This window comes from Stegastes partitus, unplaced genomic scaffold (genome assembly GCF_000690725.1).
Source record: "Stegastes partitus isolate 25-593 unplaced genomic scaffold, Stegastes_partitus-1.0.2 Scaffold1372, whole genome shotgun sequence".
Taxonomy (NCBI): domain Eukaryota; kingdom Metazoa; phylum Chordata; class Actinopteri; family Pomacentridae; genus Stegastes; species Stegastes partitus.
The window spans coordinates 119,493-137,844 of record NW_007579103.1 but is presented as its reverse complement, the minus strand read 5'-3'; the positions used below and the strand labels follow the sequence as shown (position 1 = coordinate 137,844).

Sequence of the window (18,352 nt, the reverse complement as noted above, 5' to 3'; positions counted from 1 at the left end):
CCGCGTCAAGCGTTGGAGAGTGCTGTAGGTAAGAAGGTGGGGATGTAAGCTTTGTGGCTAGGACTGAGAGATTGGCCCGAGGCGCTCCATGGAGATGAATGGTTTAGACCATTAACCCCACCGCAGAATCTCAACACACCCCACAGGCACACAAATGTGCTGCGCCGAGATCAGTGCAATGTGTCGCACTCTGAGGACCCCTGGAGTGAGACCAAAGTTCCGGCCTAAGGCCAGGTGTTACCCGCTCGCATGCGTGACCACACACACACACACACACACACACACACGTACAGATGCATCAGTTCTGCAGCAGGGAATTCAAAAAAAAGGCTTTTATAATCGTACGATTATGTCCTATAAAAGGGCACAAAAACACATTCCCTCCCTCCAAACACACAAGTCTGGGCTGCGAGATTTAGCTCCCTCAAACAAAATGATGCATTCAGCAACATCCAGGTGGCTGCCTTATATTCAAGAGAATAATTAACAGAATGACAAATAAATCCTGTCATGCAGGCTCTGTCATCCTCTGCGTCTACCTCCAGGCTCCCTGTAGGTTTATCTGTTCTGCTTATGGTTTTTAAAATACAGACTGGTTCTTGGACTTAAACCACCGAGTGTTAGTAATTGCTGGAATTGTAATCACTGGGCTGCTTTGCTCGTGCAGGCGGAGCAGAGGTTTATCCGAACGTATTGCGCTGAAAGACCATTTATTTTGGGATTTCTGTATTCAGAAACTGCTTAATGAGTCAATCCAGTGTCGGGAGATAAATCAGACTGCCATGATGCTAATAAGGCCAGCAACAATCTCCACCACTTACAGTGTGTTTGCTTGGAAACATAATGGCTGGCATCCATAAACACGCTGCCATTTGATTAAAAAAAAAATGTCAGTTTTCTCATTTGAACTCTATACGATGAGTACAGAATATATTTGTCTGCCTCTTTGAGCTTCTATGTTTTCTTAGACTCCTGCATGTCTGGATGGTGTAGTCTCTCACTCTCCATTGTTCAGGCTGCACACTGCAGTGAAACATCATCTGTGCAGTGAACGCTCGTGTATTTCAGACTTGACTGGGCGAGTAATCCCATTGCTGCAGCTACAGCATCAATCTATTAATTGCACTGTCACTGTGGCAATGTCATGAAACACCTGCATTGTTATACAGTTCACTGGCATAGCGTGTGAAGGGTGATCAGATTTAGTACATACGCCAGCAAGGCCAGAATCATGCCAAGTGTAAGCCCAGCAGATGCAAAACAGCTGGCACTGTGCTCAGCTCACCGGCTGATCCCAGCTTCAAAGACATGCTACAAGGTACCCTTTGTGTGAGAGTGTGTGTGTGTGTGTGACTGTGTAAGTATAGATATGTAGCATGGTGCACAGCGTTCACCTGGTCTCCTATTGTTTTCTTGGCACCTTAAATGCTCAAAGGACAGATAAAGAGGTGCCAGCCTGACTGAAATCCATACCATTCTGCAGTGTGACATACCCGACCGCTTCATGTGCAGGTATTCCACTATATGGATTTGGATATAAGGAAAAAAAAATAAGGATTTTGGGAGGTTCGTTGATTGCCACTCGAATGGATTTACAATTTGGATTATGGTGCTTTTGTTCTGTCAATATTCCCAGCCTGAGTGGTAAAGCATGGTTAAATTGCTCCACCATTTTCAAGTCAGTTATGTCTTGGAAACATAAGTGCACTTAGATATAGCATTAGTAGCTGCAGGCTGGCCTTTAATTACCTTCATCTGGGCCTGTACAACATCTCCATATTGTATGTGATTATCTGCTTTTCTTGAGAGTGGGAGGGTCAGGAGTGTGATGAAAATTGCTTGGCTTTTGTGTGATTCTGTGGTCTAAGTGCGAGGGAAAATGACTGCAATCCATAGATGAGGCTAATGGCCTTAAATAATACACTTGGGCATAGTTGCCGGAGAAATCGGCATTCATGGAGTTAATAATGGGCCTGATACAACCTTTAAACATAATTGCACAGGACATTGTTGACAAGGAGTTGGTGCAGGCATTTGCAGCCAAAGAAAACGATAAAGACTTCTTACTCGTTTAGTTCAACCTGCGAGCGAGAAGCATCTTGCATGGCGCTGATAACATTGTTTTATCTCAGATTCCCAGTCTTGTCACAAGGTCTTCATCCAAACAACTAGATGGTAATTAAGCGCTGGCACTCTGAGCCGAAAGGTGTTTTCACCACATTTATTTGAAGTATGAACACGACGCACACTCTCCTCTTGTAGATATCGATGCTAGTTTTAAGGATGTACTGTACTAAGACACGTTTTGAAATGAACGAGTGGAGCCAACAATGAGATTTCCACTTGAGCAGTGTCCGGCAGAATGATGAACGAGGCGGTAGACTCGGGGAATTACAGTGATTTAAAGTTGGATCAAACCCTATACGAGTTCTCCTCTCGCTTTAGTGTCATTTTATGTGGCTACACAAACATGTGAGCTCTGCGTGTGTGTGTTTTTTTTTTTTATTTGTGTGTCTAATTCAATGTGTGTGTGTGTGTGTGTCGGAGGGGGGGGAGTGAATGTAGGCTGCAGCTCTTAAGAGTACATACTGTGCGTTCATACATGTGTCTGCGTGTTAGCGCTGTGTGGGTACGAGAGTAAAAGGGAATGGAATAGACTCAATTTAAATCAAATTAGCATGCAGGCAAATTAAGCAGAGGGATTTAATTTGAGCTGTTGTAAAAATGCTAATTTCAGTACAGCCCGGAAGCTTATATGCAAATACAACACTATTTTACAATAATTCATATTAGGCCAGGCATGCATAAAACACACATATTACAGCCTGATGTCATCTGGGGAATAGAGTATCATTAGCTCTTGGACTTGCAACAAGGTGATCGTGTTTTGTGGCTGCATGCATGTATAAGAGCATTTTTTTTGTGCTCTATGAACGGCCGTGTGCCTGCTTTTGGTGTATTTGTCCACCATTTTTTATCATAATGTGATATACAAACAGCCACTGCAAATTGTATGCAGAAAATACCAGAATGGCAGATGCTGTTGCTGATTGTTACTGCAGCAAATGACTCCTCACAGAGCAGTAGCTGCTACTGGCTCATGACTTGCTTTTACATATCTTTCAGTGAACATATGGGAAACTGGTTTCTCTCGCACACACACACACGAAAAACTGCATTTTACCAGATCAGTGAAAATGTGTAAAAGCAGAAAACACAGAGCCACTAACTCAGAAACATGGCTGTCTTATATATTCTGCTTTCATATGCGGATTATTCTGCCTGCGCCCTTCCCTAGCGTTCTGTTTCCACGCTGCAAAGCCTCAAAAAAAAAAAGTGCCACATCAATAGACAAAGCGGCGTTCTCGTCCCATGTGGTTCACCTTTTGATTGCCGGCTCGAAAGCGCTGCGCATAGATGCCTATGGATGTCGCGAGTGCGCGCGGTTCTTTACACTGTAAATAAGCAGAAGTGGAAGAGATGAGGTTTGGGTGTTAACATCTTAATGTTTAAAGAGGCTGGAGGAAGCCCGTCGATACTCATTTGACGTGTTAAGGGGAATCGTGCCGGCTCGCTGGGACTCACAATGCCATCCACCAGCAATGGGGGGGGAATCAATTAAAGCACTATTAGGCTCTGGGTTTGACGTGGTCCAACACAGCATGGATGGATGTGGTTGGGTTTTTGTACAGATGTAGCTTAGGAAATTTATTCTAAATATAGTTTTTTATTGTAGTTTAGATCTGAAATTTCTTTATTGAGGGGGAAAAAAACATTTCAGTTAAGTTAAAAGAAATGAAACCTGGAGGAAATTCTCTAACTACACACACTGAGGGACACATTCTACCTCTTGGTTTGTGTTTTTTTTTTTTTTTGCTTCACATAAGCACACAATCTATCGAGTTAATGGACGTCCAAGTTATTCCGTTCTGATGCCCACACCAAAGTTTCAGCCTGCTTCATCCGTGCCCAGGTGGAAATGTTTAATGCTTCCAGCTCTACTCTCATCTCCAATGCTTCCTCTTTTTTTTTTTTGCTCCACTGTTCAGCAAAAGACAGAGAAATTGTTTGTTGCCTCTCTCTCTCTCTATCGCTCTGTCCCCTTGGCTCACAAGGGACAATTATGCCCCCCTTTCAAGCTATTGCCAAGCCCAATTTGCCACACAAATTAAACAGGCCGCATTTGAAGAGCAAGGGGGACAGGGTGAAGGAGAAAACGAGAGAAAGCAACAGAGAGAGAAGGCCAAAGACAAAACAATGGCAGAGTGAAAACAAACCAATAGACCAAACGTAACAACACAATCCTCTAAGATCATTTTTAAATCCATCATGTTCCTCCCAGCTTTAACAGGTCCCATTTGGAAACACTTGCAGGGGGGCTCAGATATGATAAAACTCCCATTACTGTGCGTTTATTAGGGGCCCTGATTGGTGTTTTTTAACAGGGGGGCTGCACTGTATTGGTAGGACTGGCTCTGAGGATCGTGCCATCTGTTGAGCAGGCAGACTCAGCCATTTTCTGCTCTCGTGTGTCTCATATCCTCCACCATGTCCACAGCCGGAGGCTAGCTCACACCCAAATGGATCCAGAGCAGCAGCAGAGGGCAGTTTTCCCTTTGGAAATGCAGTCGGATTTTGGTGCTGAGGGGCTTCGTCTGGAACGGAGTAAGCTGGTGTGCACTTACTGCACACCACACATGTGGAGAGAGCCCCAGAGTGTCTGGGCTGGATATGCATATGCAGCAGCACAGTAGAGGAAATTAAGGAGCTTCGGAGTCGCTGGAAGGGGCTGTTGCACCGTTTCCAAACAGCAAACGGGAGAAGGTAGGGAGAAGACAAAAGACGCAGGCGGAAACACAGCAGAAAGAAAAAGCCCAAATAAGAAACGAGGAGAAAATTGGCAAGAGAGCGATTAGGAAGAAAAACAATAGAGGGGAGCTGGGAAAGGGAGGAACAAACACGTGCATGTGGGAGATCAGGCGGTGCAGCAACAGAAAGGAGAAAATATAAATCCCAGAGCTAATATGTGGCGCCTGAAGTGGTCGCGGCTATGAACAGGCACTTTCCCTCAGTTTCAGACAAGACATGCACCTCATCCCCGTGACCTCCGTGACTCCCACACACACCCTCAGCCATTAACAGACAGCCACTGTGGCTACCTCATGATAGGTTTGTTTTGGCTTTGAAATGATGACCCAGCACAGCTGTTTAAGTGGGGTATGGGGCAGCAGCAGCTGCGAAACGGCCAGACGACTAAAGGAAGGAAATTAATGGGGGGTTGGTGGGGAATGGCGAGCACTGAGGCGTCAAGATTTGGGGCCTGCCGACTGCAGTTGCGCAGGTCTCCGTTACATTTGTGCTCAAATGCAAGCGTGGAATGTCTGGAAGTTTCACCAAGACAGTTGTCTGAGCGAAGGTTTTGGCAATCGTATTTTTTTTTCCCCCCCTCATCAAATGTTGTTGTAAATTCAGACTAGACGGTGGAAGATGGGAGTTTCTGAAAAGATAGCTCCTAAAGAGCTCCCTCAATGGCAACGTTTATCGACCATTAATGCCGTTTTGGGAAGGTCCCATAATTAAATTGTGTCAATAAATCCTGGAGCTGCACATAAAATGGGGGATAAACGGAGAATACATTTCTCCATTTGCCTCTCCCCCGCTGTGAGACATATGTGGCGCGAGGCAGAGAAGAAAAATAAAACACATTTGAACAGATTGCAGGGAACATTTCTCAAGCACAAAGTTGAAAATCTCACCCATCAATTTCACTTTGCGTTGCTCTGTTGTGTATGACCTTGGGTTGAACGATCCCTTCATTCAGAGATATTCAGCTGAACTGAGGGGATTTCAGTCAGTGCAAAGGGAGCAATAAAATTTTTTATTCATCCCACTGTGACTCCAGAAGCTAATGATTCATGGATCTTAGTGTAAAAAGGGAAGAAAAAAAAAGAGAGAGAAGGTTTGGAGAAGAGGGAGGGGAATCTTTGGTGTAGGACCAGCGCTCAATGAGGTTTGAAAACTGTTGTCACACATCAACGGGCAGGTGTCTGATGTCAAGTGACTCAATTCCAAAGATTTCTCATGGTGAAATTCTTGGCAGAGGCCTGAGCGTTTCTGGTTCTCACTGCAGCAAAGACGCGGTTGGAAAAATCCAGACTTGGTAGTTTGGTGAGATGTAGAGTTGTGACATACAGGTGTGTGGAAAGCACAATGTGATGTTTTCCAGCAGCCATGCAAAAGTCCAATGATGGAGGATTTTGGTCTTTTTTTTTCTCCCCCATAAATGTACGCAGCATCTTTAAAGATCCCCCAAATAAATCCAGAAACGATGCAATTATTAGATTCAAATATTTAACTGCCAGAGACGCAGCTTCACCAAATCTGCTTGTTAAGTGTGATGTATAAGCTGCAGATTGGACCCCAGCTGGCTTCCCAACTTCCTCGCATGTCTTCAGCTCAAATTTACAGAAAAAACTTTCCCCCTCTGGGAGATTAATCTGAACACACAGTGAAGGTCAGACGTGAAATAACAATAGATGTGAGTGGAGGGGCCCAGGATCTTATGATGGTGATGATGTTCCTTTCAGAGTAAAGTTTTGGAAATCCTGATGTACAAAAATAATCATTTTAAGATTGGTGGTGAAGGAGGCCATACTGCAGCAGCCAGCCTTTGTGCTTCATGAAGACATGTCATGTATTCCATTTAGAATTCATTTAAGTTGTGTGTCGCAGTCGGTGTTTATGTTTGCAGTGTTCAGGAGAAATAAAAACAAACAAACAAACACAGTTCCACATTCGCCACCCCGTCCCCCAACCCAGCAGGACACCACACTCGGGGCCCACGTGAGAGCCGACGATCTACTTACTTTGAGCGTCGGCGAGGTGGAGTAGCAGACCCAGGACAAGCAGCAGCGGCAGCAGCAGCGTGGGTCTGGCTCTGTGCATGGTGGGACAGCTTGGCACCAGCATGCTTTGGCAGCCTCGGTGGCACTGGCTCACAGAGCCCTGTGAGTCAGTCTGGTCTGATTTCTCAGATGCAGGGTATTCACAGCCTATGCAAAGGCAAGGAGGGATAGGAAGAGGGAGAAGGAAGAAGGAGGAGGAGGGAGGAAAAAAGAGAGAGAGAGAGAGAGAGAGGGACTGAATGAAACAAAGCTGTTTGGCTCCATGGGTTTTATCTATCCCTGCACATTTCTGACATACCCCCACACAGCCTCGGCTGGAGCTGACAGAGGATAGGAAGAGCCTGATGTGCTCACGGGGTATGTTCTGACAGTTCTCTAAATGGAATAGTCACTTCACACAATGCGTGTGCACGTGTGCATGAGAGGGAGAGAGATAGAGAGTGCACGAGAGAGAGGGAGAAACCACACAGATGAAAGGGTGAGTTAATATGATTTTGTCTTCACAGCTTTGGTCGCGAGCACCAATTAAATACGCTGCATAATAAGAGTACATTTTAAGTCCCCCTCAGATCAGCGCTGATATCTGTTTCACATAAAGAACGCGCCCCTCGCATAGGAGAGTCGGGGAGGATTCGTGGACGGTGAAAGCTTTTTCATTCGATTTAGGCAAAACTGCTCAAACTTGGCGTCTTTTTCCGACGACGCAAAATATCTGCGGCGCCGTCTTTTAATAACAGTGTGATACCCTGTACATATTCAATAAAGCAATTCATCTGAGGCACATATCGGTGCCTCTCACACCACACATCCATCCATAGTGGATGCTTTAATAGCTCTAAGTGCCCGTACAAAGTGATGGAGTAGCTCAGCTTCAGCACTCACACTCATGTTTTCTCCTTTATCCAGTTGCTGCACAAACAAATAAAATCTATAAGACAGAGTGGCCAGCTGTTGCCATTCATGTTTCTTTTTTTTTTATTGAAGGGGCCACTACATAGCTGTGAAAATCAATGCGATACAGTGAGCTAGTATTAGCTGCAGACCGGCTCTATCCCTTGTCATCCATTTGCTTAAGCCTGAGCTTGATCCTTGGTGATGGATGCTTTGCGGTAGTCTTCGGCTCATAACACGGCTCCCAGCTAATCCGAGTGTGTGAGCTTTGATGACATACTGCGCTGCCGGGGTTAGCGTGCTAGCTAGCATTGTTCTGCAGGATGCTGTTGTTTCAGCTGCGGTGACCCGGTGGGCTTTGCACGTCGTCCGACACATATCAGGAACTTCATGTGATCAAACATGTCAGATCCCTTGAAGTTTTTGCGATCGTAAAGTTTTAGTGACTCTCCGGAGGGGGGGGCTTCAACTGTGCATATAAATGCTTTTGCAAGAAATAATACGATATTGGACTGTTTATCTGCAGATTTGACCGCCACCCACTGAAGGGAAAAAAGGAAAAAAAAAAGAAGCCCCCCTAAGCCCAATCACTAGGCCCGATGATGACAAAGTACCTCATTTCCCTGTTACCAATCATCCTCTTTCTCGCTCCTAGCTTCCCCTCTTTCATTTCTGTGGGCTGTAAATGGCAGAAAAGACGGGAAGATAGCGCACCTGTCACACTCGATTTGTGTTGGGGGGAGATAGACACGACTACCTGTCTCCGAGCGCCGCGGGGCTAGTAGCAAGCGCAAGAGAGCGGGGGACGTGTGGCGAAGGGAATCAATTTGAGGCAATCTCATCCCCCGCTCACGCCACCGCTGACACGCGCGCAAACACGAATGCATATACATACATCGGGAAGGGAACGCCAGGCAGAATATTCACACGAGTAGTGTTTGTAGCGACGGTGAATTTGATTAGAATCAACTGGACTAGAAGGAAAAAAAACCCTGAGCGAGGGGATGAAGCTGCAGCGTGATCCATACGTAGGTACAGCTGTCTGTCTCCTCCGGTTATTGTTTTACGCATCTGCCCCCTCCAAATCTAAGTGATAGCCTTTGAGTTAATTAATGAAGTGTGAATTTCCATAATGACATGACATTAGGCAGCACACAAGAAACTGTACTCAGCAGCCCTCCCCTTCCCTATTCACGCCGTGCATGCACACACACCCATTTACACACACACACACGCTGATAGAGGCAAACAAAACCATCTGTATGTTGTGTAACCACCAGTGAGACAACCGAGAAGCTGTGCCATGTGAGTAAATACAAGGAGCAGCTAATGTAAGCGCAGCAAAAACACCGTAATTTATACCCCCCCCCCAAAAAAAAAAAAAAAAAAATGAAAGCAATCATAATTGGTGTTGATTTGTAGTGTTCATTTTTACAAGTAAATTGTGCTGCGGATTCCTTCCTAATGTGCTAAGGGGTGATGAGCCACCTGCCAAACCTGGCAGAGAGGCAGCAGTTTGCCAAATGCATTGTTATCTGACAATGGATTGAGCCTAAACACTGCAGCTTTTTTTTTAAATTTTGAATGAAAGCTTTGCGTAATCACACATATGAGCGCGTGCACGGGTTCAAATGACGCTTTCTGTTCTCGTCCCTCAAAAGGCAGCTCCACCTTTGCCCATTTTATCCTCAACATGGCCGTTTAGCGCTGCACTCTGCACCTTCACTTTCATGCGTTTGGTGGCACTGATGCTTACCCATTGAACATTTATTACAATAGAAAGAAAGAGAAAAAAAACACACGGTCTCGTCTTTCTTCCTGAGCCCCTGGTGGTATTATTGTGTTCCCATTCAGTAGTGCTTCATTCAAAGGATTTTGCTGCTGATAGCAATCATGCATTATTAAACAAAGCCTGACAACATGCACAATGTTAATTAGAAAAGGGGGGGGAGTGTGTGGCAAGAAAAAGAAAGGGGCTGTTGAGCTGTCTACTCTCTCTCCTTCCCCATGATCCTTATCAGAAATGTGAAAGAGAAGGAGGGTGGGATGTTTATATTCTCCATAATGGCTGGTCTATTCTCATTTGAGCGTGCTTGTTTGGTATTCTGGTCTATTTAGACAAGCAATATTATTAAGGGTAGAAAAAAAAAAATGTGGGGGAAAAAAAAAAACAAAGAGTCAGTCATATTTATCTTCTATTCCAGCCATACCGCAATAAACTTGTTATGGGAACGAATGCAGGCAGAATAGTTATGAGCTCCCCAAAGCAGCAGGTTTATAACATCAGCTTCACACCCATTGTCTTATCGTGTTCTCTGGCACGCCGTAATGTTTTGGCAAACCAAATCCAAACCAGTGGGAAACCAGTGCTACCGACATTTCAACATAGACTGGAGCAGTTAAATCAAATTGCGCTCATCCTCTTGTGCAAGTTGACTGATTTTATTCTGGCCGGCTCCTTTCTTTAAATGTTTTTAATTTCAGCCTCAAAGTGCTCCAAAGTGACTCCAACTTCAAGGAAATAGCGGAGCTATGGTATGTTATCCGAACGGACCAAAGCAGCCACAAAAATGCCACCAAATCTATTAAGGCCAAATCCCTCTGTAATTAGCCCAACACATGCAAGGACAAAGCACGGCAGAGCAACGACGGTGGATGAGAACCACGCTGCATACTGCGCTATAAAAAGCAGTATCATGCCCAGCCAGGCACGGCAAATAAGAATTTGCTTCCTTTTATGAGGCAGGACTTTCTATTTCCCTCCAGACTAGGAAAGTTAAAGAATGCAATAATTACACTCCACACCCACACTTTCACACTACAGTGATATATACGTGGGGCTATAGGAGCGAGTGCACGGCGCAGACTGCTGTGATAATGTCTGAAACTGCTTCCGAAGACAGACTTTTTTTTTTTTTTGCTGTGAAGTTAAGTAGCAGTGAAGGGGACTCGAGGTGACGGGGGAGTCAGAGCTGCAGCAGATCCACTGTTGACATGCGACACAAGTGCAGTTTTTACAACCTTAATGTTACGACGATGGCACCAAAGTTGACATGTGCCGGACTTTGTTCTGCTGAATTATCCTGCTATCATTAATCTGTCGCCTATCTTTTAAACATCAATCTAGCCACACATGGTCATATCGTCTATCTAATTCTGTGCAATCACTAACGTTGGACTCTGCCACCGCTGTTGGCGACCTGCCCTCCGTTTTGCCTCTTGCTTTCTTCTCTCTTTGAAGACTATCCCTCATTGTGAGGTGGCTCAGAGGATGGCAGGGATGGGGGATTAAGGTTCAGCTGCTTAAGGAGTCAATGTCACTTAATTAAGGCAAAAAGCCCTTTGGAGTGGCAGTGTACACACTCTGCCGAGATCAGCTTAAAGGTCAGAGGGCACAGAAAGCATCACAAGTTGCCGTGCACGAGCCCTTTCCACTTATTCAACGGCTTTGTAGAGTGAAACATCGCCGCCCGTGACAGGCACCCACTCACAGCGCCTCAAGGATTTTTTTTTTTTTTAAATATCAAAGGACTAGATTTATAAAATAAGTTCATCCAAAGCGCAGCCACCCACCCCCGTACACCCGTTTCCTTTTGAAATCCTTATTTCCTCATCAATAGGTTAAGTTTGGGTTTAGCCACAGTGGGTTTTACAGGCGGGCTGTAACCGTTTCTAATCTTTGTCCCGAGCTCTTTACTGCCAGTGTGTAAACTTTCAGTGTCTCTTCACGGGATAAAGACCCTCCTCTTATGTGCAGCTCTTTCTTTCCTCCCTTGTGTTTTATTTTTTTTCCTCCCTCTGTCTGCTTTTCCTCTTTTTTTTTCCCTCCCTCCACTGCTACTTTCTTCTGCCCGCGATGGTGTGATTTAAGACCGAGTGACAAGGCCGTTTCTCACACATCGCTCCCGATCAGCCGGCATGTGTAATAACATCCCTCAAGCTAAGCTAAGCTATGCCCTCAAGTGCAGCCTCCACATGAAAGACCCTGACAACCACACATCAGAGGAGTTTATTTGCTATACTTATTTATTTACTTTCCTCCCCCCCTCTTCTCCTCCTCTCCCCTCCTTGCCTCCCCTGACCTCCCTCAAACAAGTCTCTCACGGTCGTAAACCATCCTTTGGGTGGCGCCGCGCGGCTTTCTGTTTGAGAAAAATCAGGGTTTACAGTTCCGTGCCTGGCTTAATTTTTTATTTTTTTTTTGCAGTGCTGTCGCTGATGACTGGTTATATCTTGTTTTCTTATGAATGGATCACCCAACATGAAATGCACAGCGGGAAGCTAATTGGGTCTGATGACATTTGTCTGTCTAATAATTGGTTTAAAAGCACCTGCTGCGGCTGTAGGACAAGGAAGCTATCACAATCCCATCTCAATTGTGTGGCCGTGGCAAATTACTACCGGGAGATTTCAAAGCATTTTCCCCCCCTCCTTCTCTGTCGGCAAAATGATGTGGACTTTGAAATGTCACACTAGAAATACTGTGAAGTAACATTTGTAACCGCTCGCTATTAATCAAATGACACCGTCTGGGCCCTTTTTTTTCTGTGATAATTTCCCTTTTACGCAAATTCCGGCCGCGGAAAAATAGCGGTGACACATCTCCGCCGCAAACTTCTTCAAAATGCAACTTGGCAGATGAAAAACACGGGTCAAGGACGGGGCGTTGCAATCTGAAAACGGCTGCCTTGTTCGGACGCAGGAGCAAGGTTGTGTCATTGTGCGGATCCTGCCCACCCGGACTGACCTTGAGCATACGCTTTAGTATAACTAAAATGACCACAAAGCATCCGCTCGCAAACACTCCTCCTCCTCCTCCTCCTCCTCCGCCCCACTCGTTCTGTTTGTGCTCTTTTTGTTTTCAACAGCCTCTCCTTGACTCTTACCTGAGCTGCCTCGCCACTTTCTCTCCCTCCCCTCCCCTCTCCTCTCCTCTCCTCTCCTCACCCATCTTTCTCTCTCATCTCATTCCTCCCGCCACGTTTCCCAGCAGCTGTTGGGTTCAGATGGATGGTACCCACAGTGCAGGACCCTGACCTGCAGTCTAGTGACTGATTATCCCAGTGCCCTGTTGTGCTGCTCCTTGAACGCATACCAACACACAGTGCACACACAGGAATAACAAACACACACACACACACACACAAGGTTATGGAGCTATTGGGTAAGCTTTAGGGACACTAGGGAATTTAGACGGCGGGGAAAAAAAAAACAAAAAAAAAGCCAATGCAACCTATTTCATCTTTGTCTGCATGTTTGGATCACCTCCTTTGACCTTGTTGACACTCGTAAACACACTTTCTATTGAACACTAATGGACGCCACTAATGCCTTTTCAATGGGCAGCAGATAAAAACCACCGCGGCAGAGTACAATCAGCCTTTTGGTAAGCATGCGAGCTGTGTAAACTATTCAAATGATTGCCAGCTTGTTGGGAGGCCTTCTCTTGTGCTATGTTTGCTTGTCACAGCGTAGGCGGCTTCTATAGTACAAGCATGTGCCACTTGGGTCGTGCTTGACCTTGCGCATCAGCATTTAATACAGGGAAAGAACTTCTTATCATGCAAACAGGCTGAATCTTGAGGAGTCTATTGTGTCGGGAGCAGAGAGTGTGGCAGGATGAGGGGGGGGGGTGGGAAATGAGAAAAATGGTAGACGCAGCAGCAGCAGCCAACCTGGAATGGCTGGGATTAAATTTACGCCGCATGAACAGGGGAGGGCTAAATCATGTTACATATTATGAACCAGAAAAAAGGAAAAAAAAGAAGGGGGGAGTGAGAGGAGGGCGGAGCAGAGGGCTGGAAATATAATGGATAAGGGGAGCAACGAGCCAGAGAGAGGTGGCGAGGGGAGAAGGGAGAGGGGAGGACAGGGGCAAAGTAATGTGGAGAAGAGGGGAAGGAGTGGGAAGGAGGTATAAGGAAGAAGGGCGGGAGTGGAGAACACGCTGTAGGGTAGAGAGCAGGAGAGGTGGAGACCAAGGGAGGGAAGCGAGGGAATGTGCCTCACTGCCAGCTTTTTTCACACTCCGTCTGTGCTCGAACGGCTAACGGAGGCTGCGCGAGAGGGATGGATGGATGGAAGGAAGGAAGGAGTGAGGGATAGATGGAGGTAGCTGCGAGGCCACTCTGCAAGTCTGAAGGTATTGTTTCTGGAAGGGAGGGAGCTGGAAAGAAGATGGCAGCAGGTGAAAATAAAAAGCAAAAAAAAAAAAACGAGCAACTAAGACACATGGCGCACGTAAACTCTTCTCACCCTCTAAAGCGCGGGTTCAGGACCACATCCAAACAAATAGATGCAGCTTAAAATGCACGACTCCTACACAAACATGCTCACAAATGTGGACTCGGGCGTTCGTGTGCGCAAACAGACACATACGAGCGAGAGCGCAGGCACGCATACCCTTTGCACCGCATGCTCCTGGCACTTTGACATCTACCCCCAACACAGCAACGGTCTGTGGGAGGATGAATAATCTCACTTCCGTGAGGCAGAGAAATGAGCGAGAGGAAGGAGGGTGAGAGGGAGGTTGTTCCCAGCCTGAGCTCATGTCGTTTTATGGAAAGTACGGAGCCTCGAACAGACAAAACAGCATTCCACTGCCGCTCGCCGACATGGCACAAAACCTCACAACGGAGCTCTATTGAAAATAACTGAATAATAGAGCACTGGGAATTGCGTTGCCCCCCCTCCCCCCCAATACATATGACATAAGTCAACAGCAATATGCCTCCTTATCTTTTCGAAAACAATTGAACACCAAGGTACATTGTGCGCAAGTGACATTTTAGTGGCTTTTGTGCACGCGCCAGGCCGTTTGGTATGTAAATACACTACTTAGGCGTACGTGAAGGATGTAAGGAGGCGCTCGGGGCATACACGTTGCACTCATAGGACGGCAAAATAATTAAAATGCCAAGTGTCTCCCATTATCTAAATGCTAATTCGCCTGGATATACCCTGAGCTAAAATGTAACGCCACATTATGGCTGCTATAGTGGCGACGACGGGCGGATTTCCCTTCAATTAGCTTAGCAACACTGCGAGCTATCTGTTACCTCAGGTGAGATGTTTTTATAGGTGAACTAATCGCACGGCTTCAGCGCGAATCCATGTCGATTTACTTGGTTCTTGCCACCCTCTTCCACAGGCGTTGTCATAGATGTAAACTACAATAAAAAGGTGTTTTTTCTTTGTTGTGTTTTTTTACTCGAGTCGGAGGAAAAAGTTGGTCAAACCAATACTATCCATGAGAGCAGTTCTTGTTCTCTCAGTGTTTTGTGGGTGATTTTGCCATGACTCAGATTTGATAAGAAAGCCTGAGTCAACAACTGAAGGAACAGACAGGCAGCATTAGAACCAGCAGCTTATCAAAAGCCTTTTGCATGAAAATTCATCAGTGCCAACAGGGAGGGCAACGGGACAAAAAAATATTATCACAGATACGAGATGTTTTTGCTGAATACACAGATAGAGGTGAAATTGTGTTGTTCCTGCCTTTCCATCTATAGCCTGATAAGACTGTCAGAGGACATGCTAGGTGGGGATGAGCATCGCTTTGGAAAGCTGTTTCAATATTTCAGTGGTTCAAGTATCCTTACTCAAGTTTACTGAGCACTTTGATGTGGGTGCTGCTGATTATTAGAATCAAAAAAAGTTTTATTTGTTCTCGGACGCCCTTGAAAGGTGTTTTTTTTTTTTGGCCGAGCTAAGCTATTGCTCTCATGAAAAGCAGTGCAGGCTGCTCAGTGGAGAGGAGGCAATGGTTCACCCCAAGGCAAAAAGCAACAATTCCCCCCGTTGTCGTCTCACCAAGACAAATGGTTGCCATTGCAACGTTAGCAAAAAAAAAATAACAAGAGTACTTCTCTGTCACTGATGGTGTATCGTAGCACTCGAACAAGACATTTTATTATGCTCCTGAAAACGAATGAATAATCCTTTTTCTCCAGCCACAGTTAGGAGATTGAAATTCAAATCAAATGCCACCTTCAAACAAATGTCACTGTACAAAATCAAAAGCGTTGTGTCAATGCCCGGCATCAAGCGAAATGCACAGTTTGACATTTGGCAGTCATTTTCTCTCCCTCTGTCTTTGCTTCGTATAAAATTAACTTGAGGGGGGAAAAAAAAGTGCATATGAAGCCGCACGGCAAAAAAACAGGCTTTGCTGCCTCTCCACATCTATCACCCTTTTAAAAACCTTTATACAAGCTCCCCCATCCCAATACAATCCACCCCCAAACACTCACAAACATGATTAAGACACTGTCAAGCCTGACATTGCCATCTCCCATGCTGTCAGTGGCCCTCACTGGGAGTCGCTGTTGACTGACTGCCTGGATGTGCCTTATCATTAACAGGGCCGCCTGTGCCACCACGGAGGGGCTTTGATGACAGAAACTAAGGCCCCAGTGCCTGCCCCTCCCATTTCGCCTGCCCAAGTGTCATCTAAATGAGATAGGGCCCAGGAGCTAGGGGATTAGGCACTGCATAATTACCTATTTAAAGACCCTAATTGAGCATTTCATTAAGAGACTGGCACTGAGATTTTGCCAAGGAGGGCACTACAGGGAGAGAGACGTATTTGTCTGTGCATGCAAGCATGTACGCGTGAGTGTGTGTGTGTGTGTGTGTGTGGGAAGGTGATGATATGAGTACGTGGGCGTGCATATGCCTGTGTGTGCATTTTGGAACTGCAGCAGACTGTAACCTTGAATTCAAGGGTTACCTTGTTAGCAACAAGGTCCCTCGCTTGTTTTTTGTTTACATTGCACTTAGTGTTGGGAACATGATTTTGCAAGTAAATCCAATAGACGTTCACCTTTAGGAACTGATTGACAGTCATGAGTACACGGAGCAACATCCCCTCCAAGAGCACGGTCCAACCTTCAATAATTTACATTAAACCATTTCTCTTATTACGTAACTTAGCGATGATTAACTTTCTCTGGCTTCAGCAGGAGTTCGCTGAGTGGACACAATCCTGCTGTTCAACACTGAGCAAAATACAAATTAATGTGTTTGTCACTCTGCGGTGCTGATATTTCATTTTGCAAGCTTCATCAACCTGCTGTATTTTCATGATTTAATAGGGAAAAAAAAGAACATATATATAATCACAAGCGATAGCCATGAGCCAAAGAAAACTTGTCGGGGAGACTCCTCAACATAAATTCAAATTCTGCTGTTGCAACTTCTATTCTGGGGGAACATTGGCAGTGGCAGACAAACAGAGTTAGAAAGTGAGTGTTTGAGAGTCCTGGGCTCTGATGCTCATGATAAAAGAGAGAAACTACAAAGCCATAATGTTTCCCTTGTCTGTGAGGCTAATCGAATCTAATAGAAGGGAAATGCATGGGCACATATTACTGTTCACTGTCCTTTAGCCCGACGGCAAAAGACAGTAAGCGAGTTACTGCCACTAACATTATCAGCTGTCAAACTCATGCAGGCCCCTAGGTTTCCACTGACATATCTGAAACGGTTAGATAAGATGAGATATAAGACAGATATGTCTCTCTTTTTCTAAATTTGCCGCACAGAAGCTCGGATAATACAGTTATTTATTGTGATGCCGACCATTGAAATTGCATTTAGGTTGAATGGCATAAAAATGAAACTCGACTTCAAAAGGGCTTTTTTACTGCAGTTTTTAAGATCTTCAAAGCTATTGTGACAGAAAGTACCACTTGTACGGCGGAGACAGAATGCTGTTCAGTTTTTGCCGCCGCGCATTTCTTTACAATTCCTCAGCATGACCGTGCAACTCGGCTTCTTTAGTCGCATATTTTCTGTGTAAGAACATTTCTGAAAGACTCTCGGTTCAAGTGGTAAATCTAAATTGCAATTATGACAACGACACGTTGGCCGATGACGGGGGTTAAACTCGATGAAGAGGACTGGACTTCAGCTGACACAAGGCTCCCCTGATCTGTCATTACAAACATTTTCAACAGCAACAATCCTCAGAGGGAAATGTGAGACCGCAATAGTTTGCTGATGACCAAATTGACCTGATTTCCATGACCCAACAGGCTGTGACTCTTATTTGCCCCCTCGTCGTTATATCAGAGATCACTGGGGACTCTTCCAGTCGCTGGCAGTCGCCTTGCACATGATTGACTTGTTTGCTAAATGACTAGCATTTGAAGTGGTAATGCTAGCTGGGGGCTGTCTTTGGGGCAGACACCAGCTGTTAACTGCAACAGATAAACTGTCCCTCCCTCTCGGGATTCATATGTGCTGAAGTCTGGCCAAAGATGCTCAAGGCGATGATGACACTGAGACATCATGGGTCTGTCTGTGTGTTGTTCCAGCGCCAGTCGTATTATTCTTCTTTGACATGATGGAAGTTGAAAAGGTTCCTGCACTGGCTGGGAAATGAGCTAGTATCGGTGCTGCTGAACCACCAACGATGACAACTCGGCGGTGAATGCAAGTGTTAGATTTGTGTGCTGCAAAGCAATCAGGAAACCATGTTTTTTATCTCATCTTACTTGAGTAATTAAGCACTTCACACGTCTCCAGCCATTTCTTTAAATGGAATTTATTTT

At 45.4% G+C, this 18,352-nt stretch overlaps 1 protein-coding gene across 1 annotated transcript in view; it reads right to left on the bottom strand.

Moving 5' to 3' along the window:
- Window positions 1–18,352, bottom strand: part of LOC103370113 (receptor-type tyrosine-protein phosphatase delta-like) — a gene marked incomplete at its 3' end in the record, with an annotated part of 93,297 nt that overhangs the window by 49,817 nt on the left and 25,128 nt on the right. Inside the window, exon 2 of the mRNA XM_008299034.1 lies at window positions 6,867–7,052. Within this exon, the coding sequence (XP_008297256.1) occupies window positions 6,867–6,969 (103 nt within the window). The remainder of the gene's footprint in view (window positions 1–6,866; window positions 7,053–18,352) is intronic.